This window comes from Tinamus guttatus, unplaced genomic scaffold (genome assembly GCF_059628265.1).
Source record: "Tinamus guttatus ecotype Peru unplaced genomic scaffold, ASM5962826v1 Tinamus_guttatus_pri_ptg000434l, whole genome shotgun sequence".
Classification (NCBI taxonomy): Eukaryota; Metazoa; Chordata; class Aves; order Tinamiformes; family Tinamidae; genus Tinamus; species Tinamus guttatus.
The window spans coordinates 2,623,301-2,643,018 of NW_028288968.1; the positions used below are offsets into that span (position 1 = coordinate 2,623,301).

Here is a 19,718-nt window from a genome sequence, read left to right on the forward strand (position 1 = left end):
CGCTCTTGTGGACATCACCACCTCGCAAGCGAGCGGGATTTAAGGAATTCCAACCTTGGTTTGAAACTGGGGCTTTGTCCTTGTCCTTTTCATCGACCTTTTCCTCTTTTTTTTTTTATTCCCGCTGCTCTATCTGGTCTGTGTTCAGTTTAAACACCACGGGCTGCAGTTGTGAAGGGAAGACCCACCACAATGTTTGCAGGTGAAACATTTCCTGGTGCCAAAGGGCTCCTTATCGCTATTCATTATCCTTATCCTGCCTCACACCCTTTGGGACAGAGTTCCCTGGGGACCTGTCCCGGCTCCGCGTGTCCCTCCCGTCTCCCTGCACTTGCAGGAAGGTCAGGACCAGGAAAATCCTCCTTTTCAGAGGATTATATGCAAAAAGTCACTTATTGCTACAGCACAGCAGACTGGAAGCGAACCCCAAGATATCTGGGCCTTACTTTGACAATTACGAAGTCAGAGCTGGAAGTCCAGAACAGCGAGAGTGAAAATCTTGGAAAAAATCCTCTTTTTTCCCTCATTTCTCTTCTCCGCTCTCTCTGCTCCAGGTGTGGACTGAGATACAATCTTAGCCTGAAAAGCAGCTGTTTCAGGCAATGTCAAACAGTAGCTGTTCCACAGATGAAAGAAGTTTCCAAACCGGGAACTGAGGAGTTGTCAACAAGAAGTATCAGTCAACATGGAAGAGTGAATAAACGAGCACTGTTAAACACATCAAGAGAAATCTCTGGGCATTTTTTCACTTAAAAATAACACACAATTCACACAAGGAACAGGTTTTCCCGAAATTTCACATAATGAACAACTTTGGTCTCTGAGCTTTGACTTTTAAGGATGGTTCCTCTGGGCTGCTCTGATGAAGATCTGAAGCAGCAATCACCAAACTCAGCAAAATGACCTTATTGCACCGCACATGCAATATTTGTGTATTTTTGAGGCAGAATTTGGAATAATTACCCTGTGTTGAGGGACCTGGTCTGAGGTCAGGACCTGAGACAGTCAGGTCTGAGGGCAGGAATTGGAGAGAGGCAACAGCTTTGTGGTTTTTGGAGAAAAACAGCGTGAAAAAGAGAATGGAATGACCGAGGAAAGATGCAAAGTGGCATCGTCACCCTGGGTGCTGGGACATTACACAACGTCCTGCCTGGAATGCGTGGGGGGAACGGGCACATGGGCCATCACTTCCCAAGGAAGCCTCTTTTAATTACAATGGTTGCCACGGTTACTCTAATTCCAGCCCCGCTCCACACTGCTCCGCTAATCAGGGACCTTGCATAACATTAGCAGCCAATAACCCCGTTTTAAGCAACCTACAGCGTGGATTGTTGTAGAGGATGTTGACAAAAAGGGGGGAAAAAAGGAAAAAAAAAATGAAGAAAAAGGAAAAATCCCCAAGTGCCTTTTGTGGTTTCTGCTGTGTCTGCCCCCAGCAAGGGCTGTGTTACTACTAACCTGTGCACGCTATGCAGGAGATCAACGCAGACCAGAGCTAAAAGTAAAGCTTTTGGTTTAGCCCAGTGTGTTCCCCACAATTTTCTTACAAATCAAAAATAAGCACAATGAAATTGCATCAAATTAAGGATGCTGAAAGACTTGCTCGCAGTTAATGGTTAGTGTGGGGTGAGAAGTGACACGGCCACCCTGGAACACCAGAAGAAAAAAGAAAATGCAGAGTTTGGCGTAAATGTGCACGAGGCTGCAGGAGGAGGAGGATTCAAACTGCAGGGGAAGCTCCTGCAAGGCAGTTCGACTGGGAAAGCTCTGCGGAAAATATTCCTGGAATTTAAACACGGCTGAGAGAAGCAAAGCTGACCTTAGCCTAGGCAAAAACTCCCCGAAATCCACGCTCAGGCTCCGGCTCTCCGAACCAGGTAAGGAATAGGAATAACTCAGCTCGTTGGGAGACAGACGGATCACTGCGATCCATACGGACGCGGACACAAGCGTCCCGGCAAATCCAGGTGTTGGGATGTGAGTGAATGCAGCCAGTTTGCAGGTTTTCTAGCACTGTCCTAGAGCACAAGGCAAGTCTCGAGGTCAGTTATCAACATGGTAAACTCAAATGTAAAATTTCCCTCTGTTAAAACAGACACTGTCACCTCTTCTTCCCGTATTTTCCCTCCCATAACCTTGGTTCTCAGGGATTTTCCCCGGACCTGCTCGGGTGTGTTCGGGCACAGGAAACCACCCATTTTAGCCTAATTTTCAGACTTGGTCCGGCACAAAACTTGCGCTCTGAACACCAGACTCAGAAGGAAAGGGCTGTTCATCCCTCCCCAAGGATTGAAGCCCATACGGATGTTTTCCCAGATGTATTTCCCAGGAAAGAGCACAAGAGGATACATCCAAACAACAGCGTCTTCTCCAAGACAGAAAAGCAGCAAAAAAAATGGGCTTTTCATGGCACTGCTCTGTGACTTCCTCGCTCTCTGCGAAGCTGTAAACGAGCTGGGTTAAGAGCAGAGCAGAAAGACCATTTCCCACTATTCCAATAGCTCCAGCGCCGTTGGATAGGGAGGAATTCCCACCGCATGGAGCAAAGGCCACCCAAGTGCCTGAGTTAAATACTCCATCCTTGGAGGATTTTTTTTTTTTGTAAGAAAATAGTGATTATTGCAGGAAAGCTCAAGTGGTCATAAAATCAGCTCCTCGGCTGACTCTTCCATTGGAAGCTCAAAATAAGATTTGCTGGATATTTCAGCGCTACCTGACAGCAGGATTGTAAAACCTGTCACCTGAAGGGCCTTCGTGCCCTCCTGCCATTGGCCTTGGTGGCAGCAGGTTCCATCGCAGCATCCACGAGGGCACAAGAAACAGGTCGCAGAGCAACTGCCAAAGCAGGGGCAGCAGAAATGGCTCAGATCACTTCTGGCAATGCAAATAAATAAATATATTAAATAAATCCATCATTTTTGGCTCTAACGGGCTCAGTGCAAGAGCAGGTTGCTGCTGAGGCTCCTGCTTCCCTAGCGCAACACGGAAGCCACGTTTCCAAGCAGGTTTTCCCAGCTGACTTGTGTTTGCTGTGGGTTTGGAGTCGAGGATGATGTTCCAAGGACGAGGGCAAGAGACTGTGACAAGACCTGAGGACACCGGAAAGTCCTCGGAGGAGACAGGGAACCCGCACGTGGTTCATGTGGTCAGAACTTCCAGCAGGAATGGGACAAGAGGGTGTTTATTAAAGAACAGGCAAGAACCAGGGAGCTAAGAGGAAAGCCAGGATTGCCCTTTCCTGCACGGATGGCCTTTCTGACCTCTTTTCCCTTCCAACTGACATGTGTGAAACCTGAACACTGTCCGAAAGGAAGGAGAGCACCCAGGGACACGCAGGCAGCACCTCTGATCTCTGCAGAGCCGCTTCCATGAACCCAAAACACCGTGTGTGCAACCCACAGGAGGGGCAAACAGCAGGGCTAAGCCTGAGCTTCTGAGGAGAAACTGCTCCAAAACCCCGAGGAACAACCCAGGCTCACCGCAAAGCTCCAGGGGGTAGTCCCTACTTCTTCCCTTAAAAAGATCCAAAATTATGCATAAGTAACTAACCTAATCTGACATGCTAAAAAAAGGCATATCCACAATGGATGTTTGCTTCTCGACAGCTCGGTTCCCCTGCAGTTTTAAAGAATTAAACGTCCTTTTCTACATACAAAACTAACAAAAACAGCACCAGGATCTGCCAGCGGCTACAATAGGGTCCTGCGAGTTACTGCGTTTTCTGGTCCATGGGATCAGGGGTAGGACTAGTTTGGAAGATAATCCAGGTCTAACCACCCGCGGCCAGAGGACGGGTTAGGTTCAGCTCCAACCTCACTTAAGAAAGCACTGGGGGCCGAGCGTGTCTATCCAAGGCCACGTGTCCAAAGGGACCTCAGCAAAACTCACCCCTCGGGCCGCTCTCCGGGGTCCCCGTCCTCTCTCCTTGCTCATTTAAAAGGCAGCAGATCCCGGCTTGTCTCGGAAAAGGACTTAATTCTGTGGACGGCTCCAGCAAAATGTCACCAAGGCCGGCGAACTTCTCGCCTTCCCAGCACGCAGGAGCCGCATCCAGAGAGCGTGGAATCAACTGACACTTCCCCATATCTCCTTACGGCTCCTCGGATTCTTTGCCTCAACCTGCCAAGTGGCTTATCGTGGTCCAAAGAAATAATTCTAGGGAAATAAAGCGCACGCGCAGGGTCTTTGGAATTAATTGGAGTGCCTTTTGCAGAACTAGGATTTTTCTCCATCTGGCCTGTGTGAAATGCTAGAATTATGGCATTAACAGCAACGTCTTGCCCCACAATTTGCAAGTTTTTTCTTTTTAATTCGCATGAAACGTCCGTTATCTCATTCTGCAGTCAACATAAAGGAATTTAGCTCATGCTGAGGAGAAGATCCAGGCAGATTTTCCCCACCTCCACGAACGCCGAAGCCACGAAGGGAACGGACTGAGTCACCAACTCCTGGGCAGCCCAGGAACGCAGCCCTTCCTCCCAAACTGCTCCCTGAGTCATGCGGAAGGGAACAGCCCATTCCCTGTTTTTCTCCTATAACATCAGGATCAAACCTTGATCCCTTAATACACCATGGAATAAATGAGCAGCAAAGCTTTCTGCCAGGTGAACGCACGTTTGCACTTTTCCTATTTTTCCATGCTTGCTTTTGGAGTGACATTTGAAATAGGGAGTTCAGCAGCTCTGGGTGCCTAACCTGTTTTTCAACCGATTTTCCTCCTCTTTCTGACAACAGGCAGCAAAATGCAGCTGGCTGCCTATTTAGGGAATAAAACCTCTACCATGAGGAGAAAAAAAATACCTGGAGTTCCAGCATTATTCCCCTGCAATTTAAAACAAGGCGAGCACACAGCAGCAGGCTAACGTTTTACATAGCAAAATGCTAAAAGCTGGATTAAAAGACCAGGCTAGGGCTGGAAAGTGGACCAAAAATAAAGACTTGCAGAGCTGGGGCTGGGTTATGGGTGATTAACTGTGGTTTTCTGTGCCCAGGGACCTGTAGGCAGGTCCGCACAGGCCACGGAGCTGAGGCTGGATGGCCACAAGGAGCCCTGGCAGCACGAGCTCCCGCGGAGCATCCCGGGAAGACCGGGAGCACGTTGGGAATTGATCTTAACTTCTGCATGCCTACGTGCTGGCTACGAACCCGAGAAAAGCGCTGGCGTGCCGTAAAATCGGGAGCTACGAGCGCGTCCCTCAGCCCGGGCTGGAATGTCACTCGCTCCAGGGAACTGCTCTGGTGGCCACTGCTCTCCTGGAAAGTCACACGAAGCCTCTGCTCTCACTTCGGGCATCCCGGTACGGTTCTACTATAACAAAAGTAGAAATGATTTCAATACATATTTATATCATTTGGCATGCCTATTTTTCAATAGAAACACTTAAGCAAGTAAAAAGCTGTAAGAGGGCAGAGCGAAGCGCGTGGAAACCCGAGGAGCAGCGCTGGAATCCGGGATCAGCTTCCAAAGCTGCCGCTTCCTGCCCCGCCGTGCACACGATTGGGCTGCGTATTTGGACTCCCACCAGCGGTTTTGGGGAAGAACACCGGTTAAATGAGCTGTAGCTACAAAAATATGAAGTTTCCAAGTTTGCCAGGACGCGCTGTGGCAGCAGCCCTGTTTCACCCATAATTCACGTTTGGCTCCAGAGATTCCTCCTCACAGAGGATGGGATTGATCCCGACATCCCTTGTAGCTCGCAGGGCTGAAGCCCCCCTGTGTGCCCGTCCAACAGCTCCTGCTCCTATAAAGTCTTTAAGACTCCTGAACTCGATGTCGGGTGTGAGAAACTTGCTATTAAAAAGACCCTGAAGTGACACTGGTGTCCACCTCAAAAGCAAAGATGACATTAACTTCATTACAGCTCCTCTAGGCTGAAACTGAGGCACTTCCTTGAGAAGTTCTTGCTACTCTGCCTCTAACTGCCCAGCCTGAACGGGGCGGATTTCAGGGAAGGCAGATTTAAAGCTCCGTTGAGCTCTTATCCTAAATTCTTCATTTTCTTAACCTGTTTTTCCGAAACTCCAAACAAGCAGCCTCCGGTTCTCTCAATCAGAGGCTGGGCTGGTTGTTTCCAGCTGCCTCACTGACGTTCATCACCGAGACCGAAATCTTGGGTTCCCAAAGCTCCATTCCCTGCTCCATCGCTCAGCTCCTCCCGCAGGGAGCCGGGCTGCTCCACGTTACGTTTCCTTCATCCGGCCGCGATGCTGCTCTTGACCCCCTGGCTTGAACCTGCATCACTTAAAGACCAAAGAAGAACATATATCGCATCGTACGTATCGTATCCCGCTGCTGCAACGCCGCACGCCTTGGAGTAGATCTATGGGAGCAGTCTCCAATATTGTTGTTTTCCCAGTATTTCGGATTTCACGCTGCTGGGGAGAAGTTGCCTCTCCTCCAAAGGAGCTCAATGGTTTATTTCTCCCCAGTTACCTCTGGGTGTCCCTGGTTTGAGCTAAACCACCACCTTGACTCACAATTCTCTAAGCAGAATGGAAAAGCAAGCCCAGAAGGTCAGACCTATCTCACTGAGCCCTCCTTGCTTTGCTCTGCTCCTCTTCCAACCAGGGGCACGGCTAAGACCGAGCTTTTAATTGCCTTTAAATACAAATACCAAGTTTCTGCTCCCCTGGCAAAGACACAGAGCTCCTTACATGTTTCAACACTCATCTGTGCGAGGAGGCAAGCGTGGGGCACCCTCAACCACACCCCGTATAAAACATTATTATCTTTTAGCGCCCGTCGCTTACTCGTGTTCACGGCTATCGTTTTTCCGCCACTTCTCGCTAATCTTCCTCTTATCTTCCTGGCTTTTATAGAGGCTCTGTGCCAAAGGTTGGAATATTGATCCTTCCTCGTTGTTCCAAGCAACCACGGACAAGGCACCTTCTAAAATTAAACCCCCCACGTTCACGGAGGGATGGACCCAAGAGCATTAAGTGCAAGGAAAGGAAACGGCCTAAAATGATTGGATTTTACTAAATCGCATTTAAACCGCGCTCATTCCGAGCGGCTCTCGGGAGTGCTGGAGAATTGGCCCGTGCTCCGTCCTACCCACTAAATGAATCAACAGGGCTGACAAATCAGCCGCTCTGACGCCAAAAACCTCCGTTTTGATAGCGGGGAGAGGCAGAACGCACAGCTTGACATTCAAGGAGCAAGCTGTGCTCTCAGGATTGAGAGCCCGGGACAAAAAACGTACCCTTCTGTTTTGTAAATTGGCACGTACGCAACGCGAAACTTTGCAGCCCTTGGGTTCCTTTCGTTTGGGCTTCTCGGCACGGCCTAAAAGCACTTAACGAGCCCAAGTTGTCAGGCGGTTGAGGGTTATTAAACCCAGTCCATCTGTTCAAGCAGAACACGTTTCTCCCGGCAAAAGAAAGTTGTTGTGAGCACGAGATCACGCGAGCGAGACGGGAGCCTCGAACAGCACCGAGCCCATGTCCCGATATTCCCAAAGCCAGCACGGAACGTGTGGGGCGGCCGCCGCCCGCTTCCTCATGGAAACGCCCTTAAGAAACGAAATCCCGGAGCGCAAACGGTCCAGGTGAGTCAGGGCTGTGCGTCAGGCGCGCAGATAAGCGGCCCCGGGGGTTGCTCGGCTGTAGCCTCTCCCATCCAGGAGGACGGAGGGACAAAACGCGTTTTCCCGGTCACCTCCAAGGGAGCCCGGAGCCTCCAGGTGCTTCCCCGTGTCCCGGCTCACTGGGCACAGCCGCTCCGAGCGGGGCCATCTGCCATGGGCCACTCACGCCTCGTCCCCTGCCTCTCCACGGGCTCCTGACCGACCCTGTATGAGGATTAATGCGGAAAATTTAGTCAAACTGGTGTAGTCACAGGTGCTTTCTGCAGCTTTCGCTGCATTTCCAGCCCTGTATGAGGATTAATGCAGGGAATTCAGTCAAACTGGTGTAGCCACAGGTGGTTTCTGCAGCTTTCGCTGCATTTCCAGCCCTGTATGAGGATTAATGCAGGGAATTCAGTAAAACAGGCGTAGCCACAGGTGGTTTCTGCAGCTTTCGCTGCATTTCCAGCCCTGTATGAGGATTAATGCAGGGAATTCAGTCAAACTGGTGTAGCCACGGGTGGTTTCTGCAGCTTTCGCTGCATTTCCAGCCCTGTATGAGGATTAATGCAGGGAATTCAGTCAAACTGGTGTAGCCACAGGTGCTTTCTGCAGCTTTCGCTGCATTTCCAGCCCGTCACGAGGATTAATGCGGAGAATTCATCAAAACGGGCCGCAGAATTCAGCAACCGCCTTCACAAACCAACCCAAAAGCACCAAACCGCTCTCGTTTGCCGACGCAGGCACCCCCTATCCAGGCTGTATCCAGACGGCAACGTGGATTAGCCCATCCCAAGGAACACCGGCATAAGGGAAAAATCCCAAGGCTGAAGCTGTACAAAGAAAAGCAGTTTTAAAATCAGAGCAGTGCTAAAGACAAAAGCAGCCGTGGCTGCTCCCTAGGAACTCGGTGCTTACACCAGTGCCATGAAACAAACATTTACTCACACAAAACTGGAAGAATTCCAGTGAAAATGCAGGAAAAACACAGTTTTAATAAGTAAGCTGTCAGGGATCAGAGCCACACACAGATTTTACATCTTGCTGATCGGTTTTTGATCTTCTCCAGCAAACACTCGACGAACTAAAGTTGATTTTGTTTGCACTTGCATTCTCATGTAACCTTGCTTATATATTTTAAGTAGGTCTTGCCTGCAGGTCCCACAGCAGATCCGTGCTGGGATCCATCTGGAGCCACATTCCCCTCGCCTCCTAAGAGGCCCAGCGGTGCAAATGGGTTAAGAAAGGGAAGATCTAACACCACGTTGCTCTGCTTTTCCATAGGGAAAAAGCCTTCCGAAACAAACGCCAGCAAAAAGAAAGGCAGGAGGAGGGGGTTTGCAGAGGTACAAGTGCCCTGGAGAAGAAACACGGGTATCCCGAGGGCTTCAAAAAGGAGAGGGATGGGATTAGGATGCCAAAGGGAAGGGGCTGCGGATGCGCCACCAGGTTAGGTGCGGAGGTGGATCCTTGGGAGTCACCTGGAAGTGAGGTCCCCTTGGAAGCAGGGGAACGCGGCTCCGGAGCTTGGGTTCAAGAGGCTAAACTGGAAAATCGGGGCCCTTGAAACCAGGGATGGAGCCGGAAAACCGGAGGCTTTGGGAAGATGGTGGCTCTTGGCTTGGGAAGGAGCCAAACTGCTTCTTCCTGTACTCCCAAGGAGATGGAAGTCACCTCCTCAGGAGAAAAACACGGAGGTCCTTGACCTAGGAACCGATTTCCCCTTCCAGGGATTCCTAAGGGGGATGCGGAAGCCCTCGATCCGGATCCTCTCCGCTCGCCTTGCAGGGACACGCGCCCCACCGGAGTCTCCGGGCGGCATTCCCACGTCTGGGAAGCCCCGCAGGGGCCCTGCGCCAGGGCCATCCCCTCCTCCTCCTCCTCCTGGGGACGAAGGCAACGCGAGGGGGACAGCGCGGGGACACGGCGGGCCAGGTCGCACGACCAGGGGGTCCCTTGCGGGCACCTACACGGATGGGTGTTCCCGTATGGATACGGATACGGGCGCGCGGATTAGGCACGCGTGCACCTGCCTGCGTCCCTATAGGTGCATGGGGACACGCACGCACCTATAGCGCGGTATATATGGACACACAGACAGGCTATAGGCGCTACAGCCGTCCCCATAGGTACCAACACGCGTTATATAAGCACAGACGCTGGAGCGCGACCCCGCACACACCTATAGGCGCCTATAGGTGCCCTCGCCCGGGGGGCACGTAAAGGCGGCGCTCGCCCGCGGCCACGCGCGTCCCCGTCCCCGGTACCTTCTTGACGGTGCGCGGCGCCTCCGTGACGGAGCCGTCGGGGCTGACGAGCGGCTCGGGCGCGGCGCCGTCGCCGCCGTCGCGGTGCCGGTGCTGCGGGTGCAGCGGGTCGCTGCGCTTCATGGCCGAGGCCTGCGGCACCTTGGCGGCGGGCGGCGGGCAGGCGCCGGGAGGAGGCCGCTCCGCGCCGGCCGCCGCCGCCGCCTCGCGCTCGGCGGGCAGCGGGCACGCGGCGCCGCGGGCGGGCAGCTCGGCGCAGGGCCCCGCCGCCTTCTCCATGGGGCCGCTCAGCTCCTTGAGCTCCACGGCGGGAGCCGCCACCTGCACCGACATCGTCGTCGCCGCCGCCTACCTCAGGCAGCGCCCGCCCCGCCCGCCCGCGGGGCACCACGGGACGCGCAGGCGCCGCCCCGGAACTACAGCTCCCAGCGGCCCCCGCGCCGCGCCGCGCGCCGCCCGCGCCGCCCGCGCCGCGTGGGATGCCGGGAAGGGTAGTTCTGGGGGCGGGGGGGAGCCGCGGGGCTCGGTGACGTAACAAGGGGGGGTGGAGAGGGGAAAAGAGCGGGGGGAAGAAGAAGAAATAAAGGGGGGAAGAAGAGGGGAGGAAAGAGAAAGAGGGAAAAAGGACAGGAAAAAAGAGAGGAAAAAAGAGGGGGGAAAAGACAGGAGAAAAAAAGACAGAAAAAAGGGGAAAAAGACAAAAAAGGAGAAAAAAAGATAGAAAAAAGGGGAAAAAAGACAAAAAAAATGAGAAAAAAAGACAGAAAAAAGGGGAAAAAAGACAAAAGGAGAAAAAAGACAGGAGACAAAAAAAGACAAGAAAAAAGACAGGAAAAGGAGGAAATAGAAAAGAGAAGAAAAAGGGAAAAAGAAGATAAGGAGAAGGGAGAGAAAAAAGAAGGGAGAGAAAAAAGATAAAAATTGAGAATGAAAAATGAGGTAAAAAAGAGAGAAAAAAAGAGGAAAAAGGAAGGAAAAAGAGGAAGGAGAAAGAGGAAAAAAGATAAGAAGAGGGAAAAAAGAGAGAGAAAAAAGGGAAAAAAAGAGAGACAAAAAGGAGGGAAAGGAGAGAGGGGGGAAAAAGAGAAAAAAGGAAGGAAAAATGAAGGGAAAAAAAGAGTAGATAAAAAACGAAAAAGAAAAGAGAGAGAGGAGACAGGTTTAAAAAAAAAAGAAGAAAAAAAAAAGAGAGAAACAGAAACGGAGAAGGAAATAAAAATAAAAAATAAAATAAAATTGAGGGCTGGGGGCTCCGGCCGCTTCCCGGGACGCGGCGGGGGGGGCGGGTGCCCCCTGCTGGCGAGCGGCCAAACCGCGTCCGATCCCGATCCCATCCCGATCCCGATCCCATCCCGATCCCATCCCATCCCATCCATCCTATCCGCATCCCATCTCCATCCCCACCCACCGCATCCCGCCCCACTCCACTCCCACCCCGTCCCACCCCACCCCATCCCTGGCTGCCTCCCAAAGCTGCCCCAAGACCTTGGGAATCGCAATTTCGGGAATTTCCTCCAGGAATGTCAGCCAGGCGCCTTCGCCCTCTGCCCAGGCTGCGGCCGAAGGTGCAGAGATTTTCCTGGTACGATGCCATGAGGAGCCCAGCGGAGCCATGAGGAAAACTTGGAAAATTTAATACTGATACAGGGGGGGATTTTCCTTTCACGCTGCACCAGGAGAGCCCCGAGCCAGGGTCTATCAGGCAACGTGACGCTCCATGGGAATAACGGACGGATACAAAACACGCCAGCAAGGACAGGGATGCTCCGACGTCGCGGCGCGCCTGCAGTACCTTTAACTAGGGGCTTTTGCCCTAAAAATGCCCTGGGCTGGGGGAGGTGGTCGCCCGGGAACACCGGGCTGTGGGAATGCTGGGCTATGGGAATACCGGGCTGTGGGAATGCCGCGGCCGGCCCCGGCACGCGACACAGAGATTAAAAAACATCCAAAAAAAAAAAAAAACCCTATGGGTGCAAGTATTGGAAAGCTCTACGGAGCGCCGAGGCGCCATTCCCATGGGAGACGGCCTTTTCCCGGGAAGCTCAGCGCATCTACCCTAACCTAAAGCCCCCGGGGCCGGTGCCGTCCTCCTCTCCGAGCCGGGTGGGAGCCGCAGCCCCCTCCAAGGTCCCCGATCCGGAGCCGGCAGCGCCTCCCGCTCCAAGCGCCGCCCCGGCTCCGAGCGCGGATCCCGGCCGGAACGCGCGGGGCCGGTGTCCTCCACAGGGCCACGGGGCCGCTCTAGAAGTCCGAGTCGGCGTCCAGCAGCTCAGTGTCCACCAGGTTGGTGCGGGAATGGATGGGAGCCAGGGCGAGCCGGCGGCACGGCGGCACCGGCAGCGCGCCGGGGGCCCAGGCGTCCGGCCAGGGCGCGGCGGGCGCCGGGGGGCAGCGGCCGTAGCCGAAGGGGACCCCGGGCAGCGGCGGCAGCGGCGGGGGCAGCGGCTCCGGACAAACCTCCTTCTTCTTCTTCTTCCGCCGCTTCTTGCGCCGGGCGCCGCGTTTCCGCGGCTCCGGAGAGACGTCGCCGTCGGGCGCCCACGGAGCCGCCCGCTCCTCCGGCGGCACTGCGGGTTCCAGAGGGATCATCAGAGCCACCCGGGAGGTGCCACCCCCCCACCAGCGCCACCCGCTTTGTCACTTGCCTGGCGTGGCCACGGGCGTCACCGAGACGTCCTGGGGCAGGATGGCGCCGCGGCGGGCCACCATCTTGGTGACGTGCTGGGCCCACGCCGAGGACACGTCGGCCGACGGCTCGTTGACGTCGAAGGCCAGGCCGGCTGCGGGGACAGGCGGGAGCTGGGGCACGGCGCGGGGGGACCCGAGGGGACGCGGCGGCGGCCGGCGCGGCCGCGGGCCGTACCCACGGGGCCGTCGTGCGAGACGGTGTGCATGCTGAAGGACAGCTCCCGCGCCGGGTCGCGCAGCAGCTCCTTGCGCTTGGAGAAGGCCTTGGCGATCATCTTGCTCTTCTTGATCCTCTTGGGCTGGTCGTCGCTCTGCCCCGTCAGCCTGGCGCACGGGGACACCCGCGCGTGGGGACACGGGGCACGGGCCAAGGCCACGCGAGACGCTCCCGTGCCCAAGCGGAGAAGCCCGGTCCCCGCAAACCTCCCTCTGCCGAGACCCCGCAACTCATCACAGCCATGGGCAGAGGACCTGGGGAGGGCCGGGGACCCACCTGCACCACGTGCGCTTCCAGATGAGCAGGGTGGCCTTGGTCCACACCCAGGTGCTCATGGAGACGCCGGTGCCGAACATGGCGAAGAGGTTGATCTTCTCCACCAGCAGGCTGGGCCGGTTCTTGATCTCGCACTCGGGGATGGGCTTGTTGGTCTGCGTGGCGATGGTCACGTTGGCCTCGCACCTGCGGGGCCGGGGAGGGGACGCGGTGGCACCGGGGCTCCCCGCGCGCCGGGGGCCCTTCCCGCGGCGCCGCGTCCCGGTGCCGTCCCACTCACAGGACGTATTCGCGGAAGCTGCGCTCCCACTCCGCCTGGTTGAAGAAGTCGTAGAAGTGGCACCCGAAGGTGATGAAGACGAAGCCGAAGGCCAAGAAGCCGAAGATGCCTGGAAGGGGGAAGCGCACGGGCGCCGGCTCCGTCACCGAGCTCGTCCCCGGCGGCGCCGGGCCGGGCGCGCGCCGCTTACCCAGCCGCAGCATCGTCTCGTTGATCTTGCTGGCCGCCTTCTCGCTCAGCAACCCGGGGTGGTTGCTCTTGATGGAGAAGAGAGTCATGACCCCTGCGGCGGAGGGACAGGGACGTCGGACGGGGGGACACCGAGGACGGGCGTCCCCAGCGCGGCGGCGAAGCACCGTGGTCTCCTCCCGCGCTCCGGACGCGTCCTGTCCGCGCTTACCCCGGATGAGGAAGTAGCCGCCCACGATGAGGACGAGCCCGATGGGCGCCAGCACGAAGCCCGCCCGGTAGCGGTAGTTCTTGTAGCCCACGAAGCAGATGCCGCTGACAGAGTCGCCGTCCACCTGGAGGGCGCGGGGCGCTCAGACGGCCCCACGCGCCGCCCGCGCCGCGGCCACCACGGTGACACGAGCGCGGCGCCCTACCTGCGCCACGGCCAGGATGGCCACGGTGAGCACGAAGGGGATGGACCAGGTGATGAGGTGGAAGTAGGAGGTCTTGCCCACCAGCGGCTGGTAGGTGGTGCCCAGCGCCTTGAAGGACGTGTGCCAGGCGTAGGTGAGCATGACGAACCAGATGACGCCCGACATGAGCGAGTAGTAGACGATGACGAAGATGATGACGCACGAGAGCGTCTCGTTGGAGCTGTGGGGAGACGGGGGCGTCACGCGCTGCCGCGACGGCCGGTGCCCGCGGGAAGCGGTTGGGGCGCCGCGTACGTGGGCTCGCCCAGCCGCATGGTGCCGTCGGCGCGGCACACGATCTCGTCGCGGGCGCCGTCCATGAACTGCGCCAGCCAGCCGATGCTGCCCACGAAGAAGCACGCGTTCACGTAGAAGAGGATCACGGCCGGGTAGCGGTTGGAGTTCCTCCAGTCGGCGACGAAGGTGGCCTGGCGTGGGGACAACGGCAAGGGGACGGGTGGCACGGGCGGCTCTGGGTGCTGCTCCCGGGATGCAGCCCCAGAGCCAGGACCCGGGGATAGGATGGGACTCGGAGTCACGGCCTTGACCAACGCCACCGAGGACCATGGCCTTAGCCAACATCACCAAGGACCACGGCCTTGGCCAACGTCACTGAGGACCATGGCCTTGGCCAGTGTCACCGAGGACCACGGCCTTGGCCAATATCACCAAGGACCACGGCCTTGGCCAACGTCACTGAGAACCATGGCCTTGGCTAGTGTCACCGAGGACTATGGCCTTGGCCAGTGTCACCGAGGACCATGGCCTTGGCCAGTGTCACCGAGGACCATGGCCTTGGCCAACGTCACTGAGGACCATGGCCTTGGCCAGTGTCACCGAGGACCACGGCCTTGGCCAATATCACCAAGGACCATGGCCTTGGCCAACGTCACTGAGAACCATGGCCTTGGCTAGTGTCACCGAGGACCATGGCCTTGGCCAGTGTCACCGAGGACCATGGCCTTGGCCAACACCACTGAGGACCACGGCCTTGACCAACATCACTGAGGACCATGGCCTTGGCCAACATCACTGAGGACCATGGCCTTGGCCAACATCACTGAGGACCACGGCCTTGGCCAACGTCACCAAGGACCATGGCCTTGGCCAACGTCACCGAGGACCATGGCCTGGGCCAACGCCACTGAGGACCATGGCCTGGGCCAACATCACCAAGGACGGCATAACACCATGGTAGGACATAAGGCAGGCGAAAAAACAGTGCCTGGCCCCGGCATCGCCGCGCGGCTGCGCTCACCAGCGTGAAGAAGGTGCAGAAGATGGTGATGGAGCTGAAGGCGGCGATGTAGACGTGCATCTCGCGGTGCTCCTTCTCGGTGAAGAGCGGGTTCTGGCACTGGATGCCGCAGCCCTCCACGTCCTCGTACCAGCTCTTGGGGTTGTCGGTGCGCACCAGCGGCGCCTCGCACTGCCCCGAGCTGTTGAACTTGATGTTCTGCACCTCGTTCTGCCCAGGAAGACGAGGGGACGTGGCCACGGGAGCGCGGCGAGAAGCGCCCGCTCGCTCCGGCTTCCCCACGGACGCACGCGGCCGTGCCCGGCATGGAGACGAGTCCCGGGGGACCCCATGGAATGGGCGGATGGGGTTGGGGACCTTACCGGGCAGCCCTCGGGGAAGCGCTCCGGCGTGCACTTGAGGAAGTCGGGCCAGCCGCGCTCGCGCTCCACGATGGCGCAGGGCGCGCGCGTGGCCTGGCACAGCGTCTGGCTGGGCAGCTCCACCTGCCCGTCCTCGCACTTGGGCATGTAGACGGCGCAGAGCAGCGGCTGGATGACGTCCCAGCAGCGCGGCGCGTTGCGCAGCCCTGCGGGCGCACGCGCGCGCGTCAGACCCCCGGCCCCGCGCGCTCCCCGCCACCGCCGCGACATTCCGAGCAAATCCCGCTCCGCCTGCCCCAGCCCCCGGAGAGGGATTTGGACCGTGCTCGGATGGCCTGGGAACGCGGCGCTTCCAAGCGGATCCCCGGCCGGGAAGGCGCTTGCCACCGGAGCGGGAGCCGTGCCGGGCTCGGTGCCGCCGTTGGGATTTTTCCCACTTTTCCCCAGGTTTCTTGCGGAAAGGAGAGGCTGGAACTTCCCGGCGCTCCCAGGGCCGCCCCCTGCTATCCCAGGCCCCTGTTATACAGCTCCCCACACCGGGTCCATCCTTGGCTCTCCCGGGGCCTCCCGGGCCCTGCTCGGCCCCTCGCTATAGGGCTCCCCGCAGCAACATCCCCCCGCACGCGCGCCCCAAGGCCCCGTCACCCCCCACCGCCCCCTTTATACCGCGCTCCGACCCCTACGTACCCCCTGCGCCGTGCAACCCCTCGCTATACCGCGTCCTACCCCGCTATACCGCGCACCCCCTGCTGCGCCGCGCCAATACCCCTCTATACCATGAACCCCTCGCTATACCGCGTCCTACCCCGCTATACCGCGCACCCCCTGCTGCGCCGCGCCAATACCCCTCTATACCACGAGCCCCTCACTATACCGCACCCCTACCCTGCACACCCCCCACTATACCACACCCATGCCATGAACCCCTCGCTGCACCGCAGCCCCTACCCCACCTTGGGCACCCCTTCGCCCTACCCCACTGTACTGCACCCCTACCCCTCTATACCGCACCCTAACCATCATACTGCACACCCCTACCCCGCTATACCGCACCCTACCCCTCTATACCGCACCCTAACCTTCATACCGCACATCCCTACCCCGCTATACTGCACCCTACCCCTCTATACCGCACCCTAACCTTCATACCGCACACACCCCTACCCCACTATACTGCACCCTACCCCACTATGCTGCACCCTACCCCACTGTACCGCACCCTAACCATCATAGCACACACCCCTACCCCACTATACTGCCCCCTGCCCCACTATTCTGCACCCTACCCCACTGTACCGCACCCCTACCTTGCTCTAACACACCCCTACCCTGCTATACTGCACCCTACCCCGCTACACCACACACCTCCACTATACTGCACCCCTACCCCACTCTACCACACGCCTTACCCTGCTATACCACGCCCATACCCTGCTATACCATGCACTCGCACTATAGCGCACCCCTACCCCACCACACCGCACCCCTGCCCTGCTATATTGCACGCCCTACCCCACTATACCACACATTCCCCCTATACTGCACCCCTACTCCAGTGTACCACGCACCCCACCCCGCTATACTGCGTACCCCCGGTATACCGCACCCCTGCCCCGCTATATTGCACACCCTACCTCACTACACCCCACCCCGCTATACTGCGCACTCCTGCTACACCACACCCCTGCCCCGCTATATTGCATGCGCTACCCCACTATACCACACATTCCCGCTATACTGCACCCCTACTCCAGTGTACCACGCACCCCCACCCTGCTATACTGCGTACCCCCGCTATACCGCACCCCCACCCTACCCCACTATACCACACATTCCCCCATACTGCACCCCTATTCCAGTGTGCCACGCACCCCACCCTGCTATACTGTGTACCCCCTCTATACCGCGCCCTGGTCCCACTATATTGCACCCCTACCCTGCTATACCACCCACCCTACTCCACTCTGCTGCACCCCTACCCCACTATACCACACCCCACCCCACTATACTGCGCGCTCCCGCTATACCACGACCCTGCCCCGCTATATTGCACGCCCGACCCCACTATACCACAGATTCCCCCTCTACTGCACCCCTACTCCAGTGTACCACGCATCCCTACCCCACTATACTGCGCACTCCTGCTATACCACGACCCTGCCCCACCATATTGTGCCCCTGCCCCGCTATATTGCACACCCTACCTCACTATACTGCGCACTCCCGCTATACCGCACCCCTGCCCCACTATATTGCGCCCCTGCCCCGCTATACCGCACACCCTACTCTACTCTGCTGCACCCCTACCCCGCTATAGCGCGCACTCCCGCTATCCCGCGCACTCCCGCCGTGCCGTGCCGTGCCGTGCCGTACCGTACCGGACCAGAGCAGCAGCTTCCCGTGGGCCTCCTCCTGCGAGGCGGAGTCGTGGGCCAGCAGCGTGGAGGTGGCGGCGTAGGGCAGCGGGGAGCCCAGGCACGCGCCGTAGCGGAGCCGCTCGCAGGGCGCGGGCCGGCGGCAGCGCTCGGGCGGCCGCGACGCGTTGAGCGGCGCCGCGGGGCAGCGGCGGGCGCCGAGCGCCAGCGCCAGGGCCAGCGCGAGGAGCCGCGCGGCCGCCATCCCGCGTGGGACACCGGCCACGGCGGGCCTAGGGCGGCGCGCCCGGGAGCCGCGCTGCGCCCGCCCCGCGCGCGGGCCCCGCCGGACCGGCACCGGCACCGGCCATGCCCGCCGCGCGGGACCGGGACCGGGGCTGGGGCCCGCGACGGGCCCCGCTCCCGGCCCGGGCCCCGCTTCGGTCCTAACTCTGAGCCCTGCTCCGATGCGGGGCCCCGCTGCGATCCCGGGCCCCGCTCCGGTGCTAACTCCGAGCCCCGCTCCGGTCCCGGCCCCCGCTGCGATCCCGGGCCCCGCTCCGGTCCCGGTCCCGGTCCCCTCTGCGATCCCGGGCCCCGCTCCGGTCCCGACCCACCCCTGCGATCCCCGGCCCCGCTTCGGTCCTAACTCCGAGCCCCGCTCCGGTCTCGGCCCCCGCTCCGGTCCCGGCCCCCCCTGGGATCCCGGGCCCCGCTTCGGTCCTAACTCCGAGCCCCGCTCCGGTACCGGCCCCCGCTCCGGTCCCGGCCCCCCCTGGGATCCCGGGCCCCGCTCCGGTCCTAACTCCGAGCCCCGCTCCGGTACCGGCCCCCGCTTCGGGCCCGGTCCCCGCTGCGATCCCGGGCCCCGCTCCGGTCCTAACTCCGGGCCCGGCCCCCTCTCCGGTCTCAGCCCCCGCTTCGGGCCCCGCTCCCGGCCCGGGCCCCGCTCCGGTCCTAACTCCGATCCCCGCTCCGGTCCTAACTCCGATCCCCACTCCGGTCCCGGGCCCCGCTCCGGTCCTAACTCCGATCCCCGCTCCGGTCCAAACTCCGCTCCCGGCTCCGCTTCCCGCTCCGGCCCCGCTCCCGGCCTCTTTGTTGCGCTCGCCCGGGCCAGGAATGCGGCGCGGCGGGAGGAGCGGAGCCGCCGCGGCCCCCGCGCCGCCCCCCGCAGCGGCCCCGGTGCCGGAGGGAGCCCGCGGAGCGGGAACGGGATCGGGATCGGGAACGGGATCGGGATCGGGAACGGGATCGGGAGCGGGAACGGGATCGGGATCGGGATCGGGAGCGGCGCCCCCGGCTCGGGGGGGACGGAAGTGGCCGCCCGGGAGGGAAGGCGCCGCCGCCTTTTTTTTTTTTTTTATTTTCCGGGAGAGCCTCATTTGGGGAAGGAAAGCCGCTTTTATGGAGAAAAAAAAAAGTTAGTTTTTTGGGAAAAAAAAAAAAAGTTGTTTTAGGGGGAAAAAAGTTCTGGAGGGGACGCGTTGCTTTTGTGCGGGAGAGGCTGCTTTTCTGCCAAGGGGAGCTGCTTTTGGGGGAGAAATGTTACTTTTCTGCAAGGAGGAGCAACTTTTCTGGGATAGAAAGTTACTTCAGTGGCAAAGTTGTTTTTCTGGGGGGAAAGTTTGTCTGGGAAGAAAAGTTGCTTTTTTGGGGAAGGAAAGTTGGTTTTTTGGAGGGGAAAGTCACTTCCCTGGGGGGAAATCACTTTTTTGGGGAGAAAAGTTGTTTTTGGCAGGCAGGGAAAATCACTTTCTGGAGGAAGGGAAGTTGCTTTCTGGGAGGAAAAGTTGTTTTTTGGGGG

General features: G+C 58.5%; 2 protein-coding genes across 3 annotated transcripts in view; both read right to left on the reverse strand.

The window, feature by feature from the left end:
- The window catches only part of AHCYL2 (adenosylhomocysteinase like 2), a 61,959-nt gene extending 51,794 nt beyond the window's left edge, over window positions 1-10,165 (reverse strand). Inside the window, exon 1 of one of the 2 annotated variants that reach the window (XM_088531825.1) lies at window positions 9,833-10,000. In XM_088531825.1, coding sequence (XP_088387951.1) covers window positions 9,833-9,955 — 123 coding nt within the window. In that variant the 5' untranslated portion in view covers window positions 9,956-10,000. Of the gene's footprint in view, window positions 1-9,832 lie in introns of both variants that reach the window. The other variant, XM_088531824.1, reaches the window with a different exon arrangement.
- A 1,908-nt stretch (window positions 10,166-12,073) lies between these two features.
- On the reverse strand, window positions 12,074-18,176 carry SMO (smoothened, frizzled class receptor). Its single transcript, XM_088531828.1, has 12 exons — window positions 17,936-18,176; window positions 15,558-15,763; window positions 15,196-15,405; window positions 14,193-14,365; window positions 13,899-14,118; window positions 13,694-13,817; window positions 13,484-13,576; window positions 13,294-13,402; window positions 13,014-13,199; window positions 12,696-12,844; window positions 12,478-12,612; window positions 12,074-12,399 (listed from the first exon to the last, which is right to left on the reverse strand). Exons 1-12 carry the CDS (start codon window positions 18,174-18,176, stop codon window positions 12,074-12,076), a joined length of 2,172 nt encoding a protein of 723 aa, XP_088387954.1.
- Window positions 18,177-19,718: the final 1,542 nt, after the last annotated feature.

Bases quoted from the DNA above. Each gene is read 5' to 3' on its own strand.
- SMO (XM_088531828.1), bottom strand. From the start codon at position 18,176: ATGGCGGCCGCGCGGCTCCTCGCGCTGGCCCTGGCGCTGGCGCTCGGC. The intron at 15,764-17,935 runs GTACGGTACGGC...GTGCGCCCGCAG, and splicing joins GAAGCTGCTGCTCTGGTCCG to GGCTGCGCAACGCGCCGCGC. The intron at 13,577-13,693 runs GTAAGCGCGGAC...CCTCCGCCGCAG, and splicing joins CGGCTACTTCCTCATCCGGG to GGGTCATGACTCTCTTCTCC.